The sequence below is a fragment of the Camelus bactrianus genome, chromosome 8 (genome assembly GCF_048773025.1).
Source record: "Camelus bactrianus isolate YW-2024 breed Bactrian camel chromosome 8, ASM4877302v1, whole genome shotgun sequence".
Classification (NCBI taxonomy): Eukaryota; Metazoa; Chordata; class Mammalia; order Artiodactyla; family Camelidae; genus Camelus; species Camelus bactrianus.
The window spans coordinates 73897133-73916150 of record NC_133546.1 but is presented as its reverse complement, the minus strand read 5'-3'; the positions used below and the strand labels follow the sequence as shown (position 1 = coordinate 73916150).

At 41.4% G+C, this 19018-nt stretch overlaps 1 protein-coding gene across 5 annotated transcripts in view; it reads right to left on the bottom strand.

Moving 5' to 3' along the window:
• The window catches only part of ADGRB3 (adhesion G protein-coupled receptor B3), a 686517-nt gene that overhangs the window by 379337 nt on the left and 288162 nt on the right, over nucleotides 1-19018 (bottom strand). For all 5 annotated transcript variants that reach the window (XM_074368745.1, XM_074368743.1, XM_074368746.1 and 2 more), the window contains 4 exons: nucleotides 15676-15840; nucleotides 14916-15080; nucleotides 590-691; nucleotides 121-227 (listed from right to left, as the gene is read on the bottom strand). In XM_074368745.1, the coding sequence (XP_074224846.1) occupies nucleotides 121-227; nucleotides 590-691; nucleotides 14916-15080; nucleotides 15676-15840 (539 nt within the window). The remainder of the gene's footprint in view (nucleotides 1-120; nucleotides 228-589; nucleotides 692-14915; nucleotides 15081-15675; nucleotides 15841-19018) is intronic.

The window sequence follows — 19018 nt, the reverse complement described above, 5'->3', positions numbered from 1 at the left end:
CTCCCGGCCTTTTTTCAGAGAGTTTACGGAGTTGACATTACAGCAGAAGATTCAATTCTAGGACAGCGATCATGAGCAAACAAGAAACAGAGCAAGTATTAAAGCTGGCTTTGCACCTACTGAATGCTGCAAGTGTCTGTACTCATTGGATATGCATCTTGCAAAGCTGGGCTGTTCCCAGAAGGCCACTCCATGAAGACTGAGCGAGCAGCGTCTGCTAGCGGTGCCTGCGAGTCACAGAGAACAGGGAGAGCTTTAGGACAGGGAGGCTGGGAGGCGACACAGAACCCAGAGGCGGGCTGAAAAACTGGGTGTGTACACTTCCGTGCTCTAAACAAACATGCAGGTGGAACTGGTACTTGGTTGATTTATATAATGCATAGGAGTCACGTCAAGAAACCAACTCCATCAGCAATATTTTCTAGATCTCTTTGTTGCCTCCACTTAGAAAGCCCTTTACCAAAACTGCTTTATTAGCTGCTTACTGGACGGATTTATTTGTGGATATGGGGCAAAGCGTGGCCCAGGAACACAGCATCCTGCTGTTGGGTGGCGGTCATCGTTTGGGTGGGGGGTCACCCTGCTTTACCTGTGGCATTCAGTGGGCACTGATTGAAGGCCAAGTCACCGGCTGGAGTCCTCTTCCACACCATCGACATCAGATAATCCTCTGGGCAGATTTCATAAGGTGCTGCAATTTAAAACAGAGGGACTTGAATGCCAGTGGTGTTTATTTTTTGAATATTGGCAATATACAATCCCCAAAATATAAAGAGCTTTCATTTTCCTTAAATTGGATGGTTAACTGAAATGTCAGAGATGTCTTCATCAACAAAACACCACTAGCTTTCACTTCATTATCTACAAAATCTTCACAGAGATGTATTTTCTTTTGAACGTGCTTACTGCATAGGCTTTTAGAAAAAGTCATTTGGATTTGCCTATAAATTGAACATTATATTCAAGCAGACATATAAAAAATCTTTCTGCCATTCCTCAACATCCATAAGGTTTTGGGAAGTGATACAATAAAATGATTTCTAGTAAATGGAAAGCCATCTTAGAATTATTAACTGTAGGTGCCAAGAGTAAATAAACATAAAGGGCAAAGATCTAAAACTTTTTTATTTCTTTCTTCCTATAAAAGCAATGATGTCAATCATCCTACAGCATATACAAATAAACAGCTTTTATCTTTTAGCCTTATTTACTTTGAAAGCTCAATTTTATCAGTGAGGCAAGAGAGTTAAAGGGAATTTCAAGAAAAACAGATGCATCCTAGAAATGTCTTAGTGGAAAGCCAAGGAATTCGTGAAAGAATAACATCTACTTATATAGTATTCTTCTTCTTTTTTTTTTTTTTTTTTTTTTTTGGAGGGGGAAGGTAATTAGGTTTATTAATGGAGGTACTGGGGATCGAACCCAGAACCTCATGCATGTTAAGCAGGCACGCTACCACTGAGCCATACCTTCCCCCAGGTCTATCTTTGTAGTATGAAAGCTGACATCTTGCTCCCAGAAAGAACACACCAGTCCCTCCTCCAGACACACCCACACGGCACTGCCATGCAGATATGTTCAGATATTTGTCTCCACAACTTGACTGAGATCTTGGGTCCTCTTATCTCTGTATCTTTCACTTAATGGTGTGGTTTGCACACAGAAGATGCTCAAAGTTGAATGAATAAGTGAATGAATACATGGCTATATAAATACCTAGTAAATAAATAAGGACCTAAAAATTGTAAGTACCTAATATATATGTGAGTGTGCTATCTGGGGAGAACTGCCCCCTTTGGGGACAATAGATGATTTAATCAATGCAAATCGAATTCAACTTTAGAATTTATGGACTCATTACGATACATTACAATTGTGAGCAGGTAAACAGTGCAGTTTGAGGCATTACTGTCTTGAAGTAATATTTACTTTATAATTACCTGAGATAAGACGGATGGTTTAAACTCGTGGGGCATTTAGAAAGGAGAGTGACATTGAAGATCACCTATGCCATCTCCTTCCTCTTTACAGAGGAGGGTCCCAGAAGAAGGGGCTTGTCTAAGGTGATGGGGCTGGTGGAGGTGTCAGCACGACCAGATTCCAGAATCCTGATTCTTGCATCGCCTCCTTGCTCCCTTGAATTGTTCAAGATAATTCCCCTCACGCTGAGATGATCCATATATTTAATCTAGGTTCTCATTAAAACTCCTAGGCACGTGTTTCCAACCCATAGTGGGTGGTTTAGCAGGTGGTCCAACCTTCATCGGTCCTGTTTCCATAAATGTCCCCTCCTCACCCCACCAATGACCTTCTAACGTCAAGTCCGATGCGTCCCCTTCGATCATCACGCACTGGACCTTTCCTATGACGCGTTCCACATTGACTTCTCCCTCCTCCTTGAAAACATGTTTCTGAGGGTCTCAGAAAGCTGTTTTCTCTCAGGACCCCACCAGGGACTCGGACCGCTCTCTCTCCATCTCATTCCGTGTCCTTCGCAGAATCACCCACACTTTACTTTTGCCTTACGTTAAATGCTTTCCTTAGATAATTTCCAAGCTATTAATAACAGTAATAATATTAACAGTTTTCCTTGAATAGCCTCATTTAATTTTCCCCAACAACTTTATAAGGTAGAGATACTAGCCCCATTTATCAAATGGGGAAACAGGTAGAGTGAGGTGAATTGAGTTGTTGTTGTTGTTTTCAGATTCCAAATATATATTATTTTTGTTACATGGTGGGTCCAGAGGAGAAACTAAGGGTAGGAATAGAGGACTGGGTGGGGAGGAGTCGCCTTGCCGGGGTGCTCCACCCTTACCCCTTCAGGAGCTGTTCTGGACCCTCCCATTCCCACCCTTACCCACCGCCTGCATAGCTGGACTGTTACAGGGGCTGGAGGGCTGAGGTTTGGCAAAGCCCCTTCCTGGGACCAGATTGCTGAATGTGCCACTGAGTCTGGCGTGGGAGTAGCAGTGATGAATTGCAGAGGAACCATCATAAATCAATAAAATCAGAAAATAATAAAATAAAAAATAAGACCCATCTCCCGCAAATGGTCCAACTCCAGCGAGGATAAGGTCCTGGACTCTTTCACCCTATATCGCAAGAACAGAAACAGCAGAGAAAAAAATTCAGAGATGCAGCAGCCACTCCCTCACTGGCCAGAGAATTAGCAGACTGGCTGCTTCACCCACTGCGCCGTCCCCTGCTTCGTGAAGGGCGGATGCAGAGCCCGGGAGGCAGGCCGTGGTGAGGGAGTCCCTGCTGGGCTGCAGGGCTGTGTGTAAATTTGAATTTTAATAGCTACCACATGGGACGACACTGTAATAGATGATAACCGTGTTTCTGTAAATGTCAACCAAAACAACTGCAGAATATGAAAAGGAAAATATAACACATGTTGAAACTCACAAAATACATCATGCCTACTTTATGACATAGTTGAATCCTGTATAAATTAGTCTATTTTTAATAAAGATATAACAGTAACTAATCTAATACTACTATGATGCTTGATTATTCTTTTTAATCTATATGCCCAACTTCTGTTCAGTGTCCTCATTAACTCTTCATGTTAATCTTTCACTTCACTCTTACTTTCTTAATGTTTTCAAACTCTTTTTTTAAAAATATTTTTTATTGAAGGGTAGTTGATTTATAATGTATGTTTCAAGTGTACAGCAAAGTGATTCAGTTATACAGATACAGACATATTTTTTTTCTTTTCAGATTCTTTTCCATTATAGGCTATTACAGGGTATTGAATATAGTTCACTATGCTCTGCAGTAGGTCCTCGTTGTTTATCTATTTTATATAGAGCAACGTGTCTGTTAATCCCTGGCCCCTAATTTATCCCTCCCCGCCCTCAGACACAAATTTTCTTCAGTTTCCACTGATGAAATTTGAAATGCATTTCATGAAATTTGTTGCTATAGCTTTTAGGGTTTTGTTTTGTTTTGTTTTTCCCTGATGCAGTCTTGACATAGCCAATGAAGAAGCAATTCGCACAGGGGATGTCTTCATCTCCCCGTGTGGTTTCACGAGGGCTCTGTTCCCCAAGCCTTTCCCCCTTCCATCTCGTGGTCAAAAAACCTGGTAATTGCAGGCGTTCACCACTAGATGGCACGGGTGGGCCAGGAGGGAGAAGCGCTTGCGGGGCTCACCGCTGACACGAGGCTCAAATCAAGAAGACAGAAGGAGTAACTGGCAGCCCTCAGATATAGGTCACTGCTCGGTGTTTTAAAGGTACACTACTTGGGGAAAAGATTCTTCTCTTCGTGTAAGTACAACGCTGAGCGATTAAAAGACCATCAGTTACAGGGCCCCTCCATCTGGACGCGGCGTCACTCCCACCCTCTCTGCTCCCACCGGCCCCTCTGCTACACTGCCCCCTAGAGGCTTCTCCGGTACTACAGGAGGGCCCCACCCCTGAGCCTGTGCAGGGCTGATGTTCGCTGCCTTCAAGCTCTGCTGGGATCTCACCTTCTCAGAGGCGTCCTGTCTGCCTTCCACACTCCCTCCCCTCCCCGGCCTGACTACTCTCCAAAACACCCATCACCTTATAACTTCTACACGGTTCTCTAGTCTGCTTAGTTTTTATTTTTTGCCTCCTCCTGGTAAAATGTAAGCACCATGAAGTCGGGGATTTTTCTGTTGTTTTTTTTCACTCAGAGCACAGAGCGTTTTCAGGTCTAGCAAATGATGGTGGACACCTGCAGACACACATATACCGTTAACTAGTAATTACGTTCAAAAGATCTATTTTCCCATTGCTCCAGTTCTTAAGGGGACAGAGAACGAGGATGATTCAGCAAAGTACTAAGAACTCTGTGTGTGTGTGTGTGTGTGTGTGTATGAAATAGGCCTGCAGTAGGTAGTATGTTCACTTAGGACCAATAAGAGAGCACTTGGCTCCTATAGTTTTCTTAACAATTAGCCAAAATAATATATGTATAACTGAATCACTATGCTGTACACCAGAAGCTAATACAACACTGTAAATCAACTATACTTCAATTTTTCAGAAATGGGAATAAAAATTCAAAAAATTTAAAAATTTAAAAAACCCAATTAGCCAAAATGGGCTTCCATGGTACCAAGTATTTACAAAACTTGACCTTGTAGGGCTGGGCCTGACTTGGTAAGAGTCCAGAGGGCCCTATTCAGAATCCTGTGATGTGATCTTCATCCATCCTAACTGGTTAAGAAGAAAGCTGATTAAATAGTTCTTCCAATCACACTGCTCAAGTATCAATTCCCATTTACCTAGTGACAATCACTATGGTGCACTTCCAGACCAAAAAATAATCAGAGTGATTTTTTGAAAATCAACGAACTTTGGTTTCTGCACTGTAAATTCGAGAAGCTTTGGGTTCACTGTGCTTCTTGGAGACCAAAACTCAGGACACAAATCATCAGAAAGAGAGACAACAGGGGAATCAGAGATTCAGAGCTGCAAATGGGTCCAGCCAGGGTTTTCAGCTTTTTAGAAGTCATGTCAAATCCCACAGCTGCTTTGAATATTTCATCAAAGGTGATTTGACATCTTTGAAGATTCTATCTTTAAAAACTTTGGTTCAGAAAATAGGTCTCTTTAGGCCCATCCCAAAAGCAAAACAGCCTAAATATTAAAATACCAATTTATTTTCGTCCATCTGAGGCTTATGGAGGCCCGTTGTGAGACACTTTCTGGGGCCTCCTCAGTGGAACGAATGTAACCTACTCATTCTACACATATTTACTGAACACCCATATGTTCCAGTCACCTTGTTAAATCCTGTGCATAAAAAGAACAAACAAGAAGAGTCAGGGCCTCTCAGCTTCCAAGAAGGTGAGAGACACAGTAAGTAGAAAAATTATAATACAGCAGGGTTCCCATTACGACCTGAGAAGTCTCGGCTGCTCCAGGAGAACTTGAGGGGAGAGCCCATCAGTGGAGGACTTCCAGAAGGATGTCCAGGTTGAGAGGTGAAGGACCAGTAGGCATTAGTTAAAGAGGATGAGAAAGTGTGCCTCGGGGACCACATGTGGCAAGACTTGGGGCAAGGAAAACCTGGTGCATCCAAGAAATTAGGAACATTTCAGAAGGGCTAGGAAAATCTGCGGATGAGTGAAAGTGGGTAACTGCAGGAGGAGGAAAGGGTGAAAATGATGAGCTAAACTAGGAGGTTGAATTTAAGGGTGTGGGTCTTTTTTTTTAAGATTCCACATATAAGTGATATCGTATGGTCATGTGGTGTTTTTCTTTCTCTGGCTTACTTCACTTAGAATGATGATCTCCAGGTCCATCCATGTTGCTGCTGATGGCATTATTTAATTTTTTTATGGCTGACTGGTATTCCATTGTATAAATATACCACTACTTTATCAAATAGCCATCTTGTTTCTATGTCTTGGCTATTGTAAATAGGGTTGCTATGAATATTGGGGTGAATGTATCTTTTCGAATTAGAGTTTCTTCTGGATATAAGCCTAGGAGTGGGATTGCTGGATCATATGTAAGTCTATTTTTAGTCTTTTGAGGAATCTCCATACTGTTTTCCATAGTAGCTGCACCAAACTACATTCCCACCAACAGAATAGGAGGGTTCCCTTTTCTCCATAGCCTCTCCAGCATTTATTGTTTGTGGACTTTTTAATGATAGCCCTACAAATGAACTTATCTACAAAACAGAAAAAAGCTCACAGACATAGTGTACAAACTTATGGTTACTGGTGGGGAAAGGGGGTGCCAAGGAATAAACTGGGAGGTCGAGATTTGCAGATACTAACTACTATATATAAAATAGATAAACAACAAGTTTATGCTGTAAAGCACAGGCAACTATATTCAATACCTTGCAGTAACCTATAATGAAAAAGAATATGAAAAGGAATATATGTATGTATGTGTTATGACTGCAACATGATGCTGCACACTGGAAACTGACACAACATTGTAAAATGACTAGACTTTAATAAAAAAAAATGAAGTATGAGGGAAATGTATTATAATGATCTGAAGGCTGTGCCTACAGTTTGGAGAATGGGTTGAAGGAAAGCGACACTGAAGTCAGGAGGCCTGTGTCACCCTATCTAAAGGGTGTAATTGAAGAAGAAGGGTTGTGACATCACCGGAAGTGGGCAGATTCCAACTCTATTTAAGAGGAGGGGTGGGCTCAGCTCCAGCTGGTGTAGGAGGTGAGAAGAGAGAAAAAAGAGATGAAACTCAGGTTTCCAGGAAGAACGTCTGGTTTGCTCTACCCTGAGTTACAGCACATGAGGAGGGTAGACTTGGGAGAGAAAATGCTAAAAATAGTTTCAAGTGGGAGGTAATGTGAGCACATCCTGGTGTAAAAAGCTGGTTGGTGCATTTACCCAAGTCTCCGGAAAGAAACAAAAGCTATAGATAGAGATGTGTGTTCACTTTTTTTCTGTTTAATCCTTCCTGTGTGAATTTTGTAAATTAGAAAATATAATTAGCTCAGGCCATCCCTCCGTGCTCAACATTAAAAAAAAGATTATTATGTATCAATCTGAAGTCCTTGCTTCTTTATGCCTCAGCCAAATGGAATGGAGACTCTGTTCATCAGCTTAAGGACCCTACACTTTGCTGTCCTAGTGTAAAGATGGAAAAACCCATCTGCAAAGACACAACTGTACTTGAAGTCACAAGTATGTAGTTAGCACGCTCCCTTAAAACAAGGTAGCAATTACCTAGTGATTAGCTGTTAATCAGTGTCTTCAAACTGATTTTCTGTCTCTTAAAAATAGCAGAAATTATACAGGGCTTAAATCAATTTGATGTGGAAAATTAGTTTTCACCACTTATGCGAGAATTTCAGCATTAAAGAGAAATTGATTCTAAACTACAGAGCTGCGTGCAGAATGGAAAAAAATAAGAAAAAAAATGCACTCTGCCTGACCCCACACTTCAAATTTCACTTGCTGGCAATTCATTAATTCTTAAGTTTTGGGAATCCCCTACGCTGGAGGGGGCGCAGAGGAGAATGAGATGGATCCAACCTCTCTGTTCACACTGCTTATAGTTCTCATCTCAGCAGTGGAACTTACACACATGAAGAATTCACGGTGCTGCTAAGGTCTGAGGGAAAAAGAAGGGTGTTTATCGAATGTGTTTCATACTAGCCTTCCTTACATAGAGAATGACTGTGATCAGCCTCAAGGTGAAAGCATATTTTACACATCACTCTGAACTAGGCACTCTTCTCAGCACATTAAATGTTTTAATTCAAATAACTGTCATTACAACCTTTAAAGTGGGTGCAATTATTCTCACTGTAAACATGGGGAAAACACGGCAGAGACAAATCACTCAGTGAGGAGGTGGTGGACCGACGTCAATCAAACAGCTCTCTTAGCCCATATGCAGAGAATGTTACACCATCTCTAAACATTTGTTGCAGAGGTAGAATAAGTATTTATGTATTTTGCAAAAATTGTTTTCTAATTCTGGAAGTCAGTCACCTCACACTGGTCAGAATGGTCATCATTAAAAAGTCCACAAATGTTAAATGCTGGAGAGGATGTGGAGAAAAGGGAACCCTCCTACACAGTTGGTGGGAATGCAGTTTGGTGCAGCCACTATGAAAAACAGTATAGAGATTCCTCAAAAAACTAAAAGTAGACTTACCATATGATCCAGCAGTCCCACTCCTGAGCATGTATCTGGAGGGAACTCTAATTTGAAAAGACACCTGCACCCCAATGTTCACAGCAGCACTATTTACAATAGCCAAGTCATGGAAACAACCTAAACGTCCACTGACAGATGACTGGATAAAGAAGTTGTGGTATATTTATACAATGGAATACTACTCAGCCATAAGAAAGAATTAAATAATGCCATTTGCAGTAACATGGATGGACCTGAAGATTGTCATACTAAGTGATGACAAGCCATAAAGAGAAAGAAAAATACTATGTGACATCACTTATACATGGAATCTAGGGGGAAAAGACACACATGAACTTATTTGCAAAACAGAAACAGACTCACAGACATAAAAAGCAAACTTATGCTTCCCCGGGGGAAAGGGACAGTGGGAGAGGAATAAAGTGGAAGTTCAAGATTTGCAAATACAAGCTACTATATATGAAATAGATGAACAACAAGGTCCTACTGTGTAGCACAGAGAAGTATATTCAATGTCTTGTAATAACCTATAATGAGAAAGTATATGAAAAGGAATAAATATAAATGTATAACCGAATCACTATGCTGTACACCTGAAATGAACACAACATCGACTGTAAACTGACTACACTTGAATTAAAAAAAAAGAAGGAAAAAAAACCTAAGAATTCAAATCTAGCAGTGTATTAAAAATAAAAAAAAATTTAGAGTGCTTCTTAAATTTTCGATTTCAATTTGCCAATGATCAGCATGTTGCCAAATATTTCTAAATTGGCCAAGGTAGCATCATCTAAGTTTACAAAAATTGCTTTTCAAGTTTATGCTCTGGCAGAAGCTGTGAGTTTCTCAGAGTCTCATCTGATGAGTAATCTGATAAGGCAAAGTCTGAGAGTAATTGTTTCCATAGCAACAGGTTTGAATAGCAGACAGGTGGTACTATCTGGCATATGCATGGCTTGTTTCAGACCCCAGTGGTTCTTCTCTAATTCTCCCTCTCCCGTCGAGCCGATCTGTTGCCGAACTGCAGACCAGACCAGGGAGGGAAACCCCAGATTTTCAAGAAGATCGGATGATGGTTTAGACATTGAATAAGCATCCCTCTGGGGTGTTTTCAAGTTCTAGCTTATTGCCCTACTGTTTGGAGTGTATCTGAGATGACTCAGCAAGAACAAATAAGGCACTGAAGATAAAGAAGTCAGTGCCTGGTGCCACCTACTGCCACCCCGGCCTCGCTGGCTGGTTTCAGATGAATGGCTGGTGTGGTCACCTGGGTGTGACATTACTTGCCATTTCCCCAGGTATTCAGTGAAAACACTTGCTTTAACCTTTTGAAACTGAACAGGTCATAATATAACTCCTTAGAGGGTACACAGGTAACATCTGATTGCAAAAAGGACAGAAATCTAATGGAATTGGAGCTTTTTTAAAAAAAACTACTGTTAGTGATTCACCTTGTGGTTTTGAATGAAAAAGATAAAAAAGGTGCCAACTTGGATGGGAAAATTTCCATAGAGAGTAGTAGGGGTTTTTTTTTTTTCACTTTAGAAAAAAATATAAATTTTACACTTCTGTATTTGGGTTTCCAAGAAGGATTACGTTTAGCTTTAAAATACAGTGGTCCACAAAATTTGGAAGTCTGACTTCTTTACTCGTTAAGTTTGTCTCTAACAGAGACAGAATTGTTTCTCACACACACACACACTCCTCCAAATGGGAACTGAGGAAAGCATTTTAATGAGAGCTCATACCCCATTCTTCTCCCTGATATGCCCCCATCCCAAATGTTATCCACCTAGAGTAGCATATAGCCTTGGGGGACAGTGAAAATTCACTCCTGCTACATTAGATCTGTGTTCTGGGGGGCAGAGCTTCACAGCAAACGGGTTTCAATGACCCCCAGCTCTTCCTCCTGCTCCCCACCAGACAGGGGCACTGGGGCTGTTCAGCTGAGATCTGGGTGATGACTAAACCATTCTTCCTTGTCCACGACTAGTTGACAGCCCTGTGTAAGTGATGGCTGTAAAGAGATCTTATTTCGGTTGAAACACAAGCTGGTTAGGGAGACTTGAAACGCGTTGTCTGTTTTCTCCTAATGAATGGATTGCAGAAACCACCCTTTGCTGTTTATGAAGAAGTATGTATCGAACAAACTTCTGCAGTTTTGTTGGGAGATCATCTCAACTGTCAGCAGTGGCGCCGCGGTGGGAGGACTGTTTTCCACTCCTGGTGAGTTTTCCATTCTTTTTAATTAATTTATTTATTTTGACTCCAGGCCAGTGCAACCCAAGGGGGCATCCACAGCACCATCATGCCATCACCTGGGAGCTTGTGAGAAGTGCAGATTCACAGGCTGGGACCAGACCTCCTGAATCAGGATCTTGCGGGGGTGGTGAGGGGAGCTGGCTCAAGAATCTCTGTCTTAATGAGTTCTCTGGGTGGTTCTCTGGGTCGCTGAAATTTGAGAAGCACAGCTCTGGACAATGAGGGGGGCCACTCAGAGAAGACAGGAACCCAGAGGAAGCAAGCATTGTGATTCTTTCTTCCCACTAAAAGAAAATTGCTCAGAAACCAAATGAGACTCCAGAGAAGTTGCAATCCTAGGGAATTCCCTTTGTGTGTGTGTGTGTGTATGTGTGTGTGTGTGTGTGTGTGTGTGTGTGTGTGTGTGTGTGTGTGTGATAAACTCAGCACTTTAATGAGAGGCACAGTCCAGAGTATTTTTAAAAGGGTAGAAGTGGGGAAGGGGAGTAGCCTGGCAGAGATAAGGAAGAGTCACCCTAGAATGGCAGCTCTCCTTGGTGGGGGGTGAGGGCTGACAGTCACCAGATCACAGGGCACCAAACTCTAACACAAATGCATCGCAGCATCCAGGACCAGTTTGGGACGACAACATGTCTGCTGACCTCCTTCAGTATGGATATTTAGAGTTAGATCTGATAATAATCTCTCCATCTCTGGTCCAGGTTGCTGTTTCTGTGCACATTTATGGAATGGCTACCATACTTCACAAGTTATTCTCAACACTTCCAACCTGCGGGCTTCACTCGCCATTGGCAGAAAAAGCAATGGTGACTCCAAGAAGGACACTTTATGTATAAATTAAGTTAGACATCTACCTGTGAATGGCAGGTCCCACTTTAGTAGCTAATGACTACAGGTTAATGGATCCTAGAACTGGGCAGGGACTCTGGGCTGATTTAGGTCCATCCACCCATAACCTCTGCTTTCTGAGTGGTATCAGCCAGGGCATTATTGGGGAAAAACAAACAAACAAACAAACAAAGGATTAAAAATAGTACATTTTCACATTGTGGCAATGTAACAAAATTAGAGGAGCTATTACCTTTCTACTATTTTAACCGTCAAAGCCTGTGTGGACAATGAGATTGACGTCAATGAAATTATTACTTGTTGAGTATGACCAGTTTAAAAATTGGGCAACTTACTTATCTCCCCTGTAGCTACTCTACTCCTCAAGGAGAAGTATTTTTAAAAAATAATATGCTTTTTTCATACCTCTAATTCTCTCTTCTTATAAAGGCAGGGGCAGTATCTTATTTTTGGTCAATAGTGTTATTTTTAATACTTTCATTTGATCCATTTACCAGTAAAGGAATATCCTAATCTTGATGGGAAACCACTTCTCATTTTCCATTTTTAGTAGATGTCACAACAGCTTTTGATTAAATCCAGATGATTAATCATTATTTCCATTAATTATCCCAACAAAGATGTGCATATATTATATTTCTTATTCTTGACAACAGATCTCTTGGCAAACCTGATTAATGTGTTTTTGTATCCAAATTAAGTGGAGTGTAAACATAAATACTAGTTGTTTCCAGCAAGATGAAGAAAAATTAAGAATGAGTGATACTAAAAATAAAACTAGAAAAAAATATTGTTTCAAAATAAGCATTTGTTAAGGCTTTCTCACTGACAAAAGGAGAAAAATGCCTTCGCACCTGCTAAGATAATGTGAAAGTTTTCTCAATTTATATTGTCAATGTGTAAATTTGGAGTAATGTAATGGCAGAAATTAGGAACACTATGCTGCTAATTGTAAAAGGAATATATTTCGACCACAGAGTAGCAACTGCGCAGAGTTGGAACAACAGTGCATAAATCAAGCCCACTGTGGAAAACTGAGTTATTTATAAATCCTGCTTTCATGATAAAATAATGTGGGAATGACATGACTTCACATTGAAAAGTTAAAGGATGAATATTAAAAACACCCTACTTTTTTGATTAAAATATTCTATACTCTACGAAGGCAGAGGCATAGTTGAAATTAATAGCCACATATAATATTTGATGGCTAATGTGATTTGCATAAAGGTAAAAGATTAGGATATATTTTCAAAAGCTTCGCACATATATTTATTTCTTAATCCCTGCATAAGCACTAATTTGTAAATTGTTTATTGACAACAGCTGATGATTCAATGATTCAACAATGATTCAATACTTCATTTTAATTAGAAAGTGTTATTTATATACTTGGAGGTGATTTCAGATCATCTTATTGAAAAGAGAAATATAAACACACTAAGATTAATATCCAAAATATACAGAATATAATCTCAAAAAAGTTTTTACAGTCTTATATGGTAATTTTTCAATATGCCTCAAATCATGAAAGCCAGCAGATAAGCTGTATCTTTTTTGTAAACAGAGATGTAAAATGTTTTCCAAACAGCAGGTGGCAATCTTTATAAATCTGATTGTAGCAGGACCATCTTACCTCCATAGATGCAGATGAAAGACAGTTTTAAAACACCAGTTAAGAACCTTGCTTAGCCTGCTCAGCCTAGTTTAGATAACTTCAGATATTAAAAGGGTCTTATTTAATCATGCCTGGTGTTTCAAGAAATCATCCTTGGGCAAAATAAATAGTTTTGTTTCATGCGTCTTAATTCTTACACAGCACTGGAGAAATTTCACAGTGCTGATCTGTACCAGTTTCCTTCTAAACAGCATCCTACATGTTAGTTACTTCTTACCATTCGGGGTTCACGTGGCCTTAAGAATTAAAAACAACTAACTTTAGATCTTTTTTTAAGCTCTAAAAACAAACAAACCTATTGCTGTATTGTTACCCTTAGAGTTCAGTTTATTTTGGTATTAGTGTTGAACTGTGAAAAGTCTTTAGAAGTCTACCTATGGAGAAATATGACGTTTGGACCCCCGGGTATCTCTTTGAATTCCTTGGTTTTTCTAAGTCAAAGTCGTCACGTTAGATAGAGACGGAAATCCATAGCGTTCTGAACTGAAAAGGAACCCCAGTCAGGTGCGGTCAGTATTTCCACTAGGACCCCGATAGCCAGAGGTCAGCGAGCTTGCCCACAAAGAGTTTCCAGCAGCCGCACAACGCTAGCTGGGTCTTCAAATTCTCTAAATTCAAGTCTGGGCTTTATACCCAGCTGGGAAATTTTTAAGTTCCATTCTATCAGCTTTTCTAGCATGTTTATAAAATTTTGCCTATGATATCCAAAAATCCGAATTTTCACTTACTGAGTCTTGAGGATGTCAATAGTATTTTATGGAAAGTCCACACACTTAGGAAGGCATCTTTGTTCGACATGATTGCTTAAAACCCATGATTTATAATCTGGGCAGTTTCTGACCTTCTTTTCTAGGCCTTTATGTGAAATCATCTAATGTAGCAGTATTTCCAATCTTTCACTATGAATTAAGACTTTATGCTGTTATTTTAAAATGAGTTCTTCATAGGCATTCCCTTTTATGGTGGAAACAGGGCAAGAACAAGTAAATTGGGGGTGTCCAAGGTCACACATCGAGATGCATTAGCAGCGGAATTTACAAGTTTCTGAGTTTCAACCCCACCTCTTTATTTTCTTGCTAAGCTATCTCACATTTAAATCTTCATATTTCTACTAAAATATTCTCAGGCAACTTATTTTGTGTTCTCAGTAAACAAATATTCCATAAAAGGAGTGAAAAAAAAACAGTACCCCACACTAGTTTTTAAAATATCTAGCCAGGTTATTGTTCAGTATGCCTACTTTGGTATTATCACATTTTTCAATATCATTTTGCAGCAAATACTTTGAAAAACTCTGACTCTGGAAGGCATAGTCCATAACACACAAGTGGAGGAAACCTCATGCCTTATGGAAGCAAGTGAATTGTCACTTACTGTTGGCCATATTGCAATTGACGAAACACTGCCTTTAGCCAATGACAGTATTTCTAAGCTGTTTTTCCCCAGGTACCAAAGCATTTCCAGGGGGGAGAATCTGAGTTCTCTCTCACCTGGACAGCGCTGCTCGCTGCATCTTCTCACTTCCTCGCCTGTCCCTTCGCAGGGCTGCCCGGTCACCGCGGCTCCCTGACACGTCCTCACTCGCCTCTCCCAGCCGCCGTCACAGGACTTGGAACAGCCACTCCAATGACCCCACGGATTCCACTGACCATTGGCTGGAAGACACACATCACGGTCAGCGGCAGTCATCCACTGCGCACTGCTTTAGCAATTCTAAAATTTCGGACCGTTGCTGTCTTTTCAGGTCTGATTACTCCCCCACCCAGAATGAAACGGACATGAGCATTTGACTTGCCGGTCAATTACAGAGCATTTTGATAAACAGAAGTTTGTATGAGTTTGTCAGCGTCTACCAATGGATGTTGAATCTTACTTGTAAACAATACAGGTTTGGTGCTAACCGTCACCAATTTAATTATATAATCTAATAATTAATTTCATCTAAAAATCTCTCAAATTTTGTTGTTAATATAACATACAGTAGAATGAGCTTCATTTACTAGAAATGTCTAATTATCTGATGATGCCATGACCGTCTGACATGGTTCGGTCACTTTATACAAAGGGCAAGCATCCTTTAGAAATAAGAATCAGGGGGGAGGGTGTAGCTCAGTGGTAGAGTGCCTACTTAGCATGCACGAGGACCTCTGTTAAAAAATAAACAAACAAACCTAATTACCTTCTCCCAGAAAACCCCAAACAAACTACAAATAATTTTAAAAATAAATCCAGACAGGAATGAGGCCTCACCTGTGCACTCAGGGTTGTAGCACTCTCTGCTCTCTGCCCACGGCCCCCTGCACTCGGAGCCCCCGTGGGCAGCTGCCGTGCACTGCCGGCTCCTCTGCTGCGTCCCGTTGGAGCAGGTCACAGAGCACTGGCTCCAGGAGCTCCACTCCTGCCACTGGCCGTCAACTGCCAACACAGGAGCAGAGAGGCGTGAGCAGACACCGGGGGCAAGGCTGCAGGCAAAGCACAAGCTTCCGTTCCCTGCACTTCACATAGACTGCATTTTTTTTTTTTTTTTTTTAGCAGCGAAAGCTCTGTGGCAACTCTGCTTGGAGCAAGTCTTTTGGTGCCGTTTTTTCCCAACAGCATTTGCTCAGTTTGTGTCTCTGTGTCACATTTTGGTCATTCTGGCAATATTCCAAACGTTCTCATTATGATTGTGTTTGTTATGGTGATCTGTGATCTTTGACGTTTTGCCTTGGGGTGCCATGAACCATGCCGGCATTGGACGGGGAACTAAACAGATAAATGCTGCGTGTGTCCTGACTGCTCCACCAATGGGCTGCTCCCCCGTCTCTCTCCCTCTCCTCAGGCCTCCCCCTTCCCTAAGGCACAACAAGAATGAAATTAGGCCAATTGATAAGCCTACAGTGGCCTCTGAGTGTTCTAAAGGAAGAGGCACGTGTCTCTCACTTAAAACTGAAAGCCAGAAGTGATTAAGCTTAGAGACGAAGGCATGTCAAAAGCCAAGACAGGCCAAAAGCTTGGCCTTTCTTGTGCCGATTAGCCAAGCTGTGATGCAGTGGAAGAGTCCTTGAAGGAAATTAAAAGCGCTACCCTAGTGGACACGCAAATGATAAGGAAGTGAAGCAGCCTTATTGCTGAGCTGTAACGCTCTCTGCTTTCTGCCCACGGCCCCCTGCACTCGGAGCAGGGCTGGGTTAGGGTTTGGGTCTGGGGAGAAGATCGAACCAGCCACAACATTCCCTTAAGCCGAAGCCTAATCCAGAGCCAGGCCCTGACTCTGTTCAATTCTGTGAAGACTGAGAAAGGTGAGGAAGCTGCAAAAGAAAATTCTGAAGCTACCAGAGGCTGGTTCATGAGTTTCCTAGAAAGAAGTCGTCTCTGGAACATAAAAGTGCAGGATGCAGCGGAAAGTGACGATGCAGAAGCTGCAGCAAGTTCTCCAGGAGATCGAGCTCAGATCATTCATGAAGGTGGCCACTCGAAACAGCAGATTTTCACGCAGATGGAACAGCCTTGTATTAGAAGAAGATGCCACCTAGGACTTTCATAGCTAGGGAGGGGAAGTCAGTGCCTGGCTACAGAGCTTCACGGGACAGGCTGATTCTCTCGTTAGGGGTGAATGCAGCTGGTGACTTCAAGTTGAAGCCAATGCTCATTTACCATTCTGAAAATCCTAGGGCCCTTGAGAATTGTGTTAAATTGACTCTGTTTGTGCTCTATAAACGGAACAAGAAAGCCTGGGTGGCAGCACATCTGTTTACAACGTGGTTTTCTGAATATTTTAAACCATGTACTCTCAGAAAAGAAGATTCCTTTCAAAATATTACTGCTCATTGACCATGTACCTGGTCACCCAAGAGCTCTGATGGAGATGGACAGTGAGATTCATGTCATTTTCATGTCTGCCAACACAACATCCACTCTGCAGCCCATGGATCAAGGAGTCATTTTGACTTTCAAGTCTTATGATTTAAGAAATACATTTCCTAAGGCTGCAGCTTCCAGAGAGAAGGACTCTTCTGATGGACCTGGGCAGTCAATAGAAAACCTTCTGGAAAGATGCCATTAATGATGTTTGTGATTCATGGGAAGAGGTCCAAACACCACCATTAAGAAGAGGTTAGAACCAGCTGATTTCAATCTTCATGGGTGACTTGGAGGGTTCAAGACTTCAGTGGAGGAAGGACTGCAGATGTGGTAGAAATAGCAAGAGAACTAGACTCAGAAGTGGAGCCTGAAGATGGGGCTGAATCACTGTAATCCCATAAAACTTGAATGGAGGAGGAGTTGCTCTTGTGGGTGAGCAAAGAAAATGGTTGGAACCCACTCTTGGTGAAGCTGTTGTGAAGACTGTTGAAATGACAACAAAAGGTTTAGAATACTGCATAAACATAGTCGATAAAGCAGTGGCAGAGTTCGAGAGGACAGACTTCAGCTCTGAAAGAAGTTCTACTGTGGGTAAAATGCTATCCAACAGTGCCGTATGCTACACAGAAACCATCTGTAAAATAGTCACTCTATGAGGCAGGCTTCATTGCTGTCTCACTTTAAGAAACTGCCATGGCCACCCCAACCGTCAGCCACCACCCCCCTGGTCAGGCAGCAGACATCAACACAGAAGCAAGACCCTCCACCAGCAAAAAGATTACAACTTACTGAAAGCTCAGATGATGGTTAGCATTTTGTAGCAATAAAATATTTTTAAATTAAGGCATGGGCATTGTTTTTTTAGACATAATGCTATTGCACACATAACAGACTACAGTGTAGTGTAAACGTAACTCTTCTATGCACTGGGAAACCACAAACTTGATGTGACTCACTTTATTCGCTTTACTGGGGGGTCTGGAACCAAACCCACAATATCTCTGCGGTGTGCTCGCACCAAGTAAAACTAACCTTGACAATGTGTCCTGACCCAGAGACTTTGAATGAATGCAAAGGAGGTCACACTGGCATTAGATTTTGTTACTCCCTAAACTACTATTACCTTATTTTTCACTTCTTTATCTTTTATGCATTATTTTCTCTTTCTATGTACTTATTTCTTTAAAAATATTTGTTGACCACTTGAAAATCCAAGACCTTCATCCCAGAGATACCCTGTTCCCCAGGGAACAGTGAACATAATAAATAATGACCCGTAACTCACAGAGACAGTAGTTTAGAAAAGAAATTCCTAGAATGAGTTAAAAAATTAATTAGACGCCAAAAACATTCATTACATTGCATCACTGCAGAGGATGATTTCAAGATACTGTGAGATAAGGACTTGCAGGGTCTGTGGCGTCTTCCTTGACAAAGTGAGGTTTCAGGTTAGCTAGAAGGATAATGGGAAACACCTCAGGTTGGGGCATGTCCCGTAAAGACACAACAAAGGCCCGGAGCGGAAGAACACTTGCAGGAACTGAATGGAGGACAGTGTGAGTGGAACCCAGAGAACCAGGTAAAGAACTAGAGCAGAGGATGTCAGGGAAAAGACAGAAGCCAGACAGATGTTGCCAACTTTTTGTCAACTATGTTAGGGACGTTGGCTATTTTCTCAGCTCACTAAGAAGCCATTGAAGGATCTGAATGGGATTCTGTGATCATATCTAGTGCAGGGCAGAGACAGAAT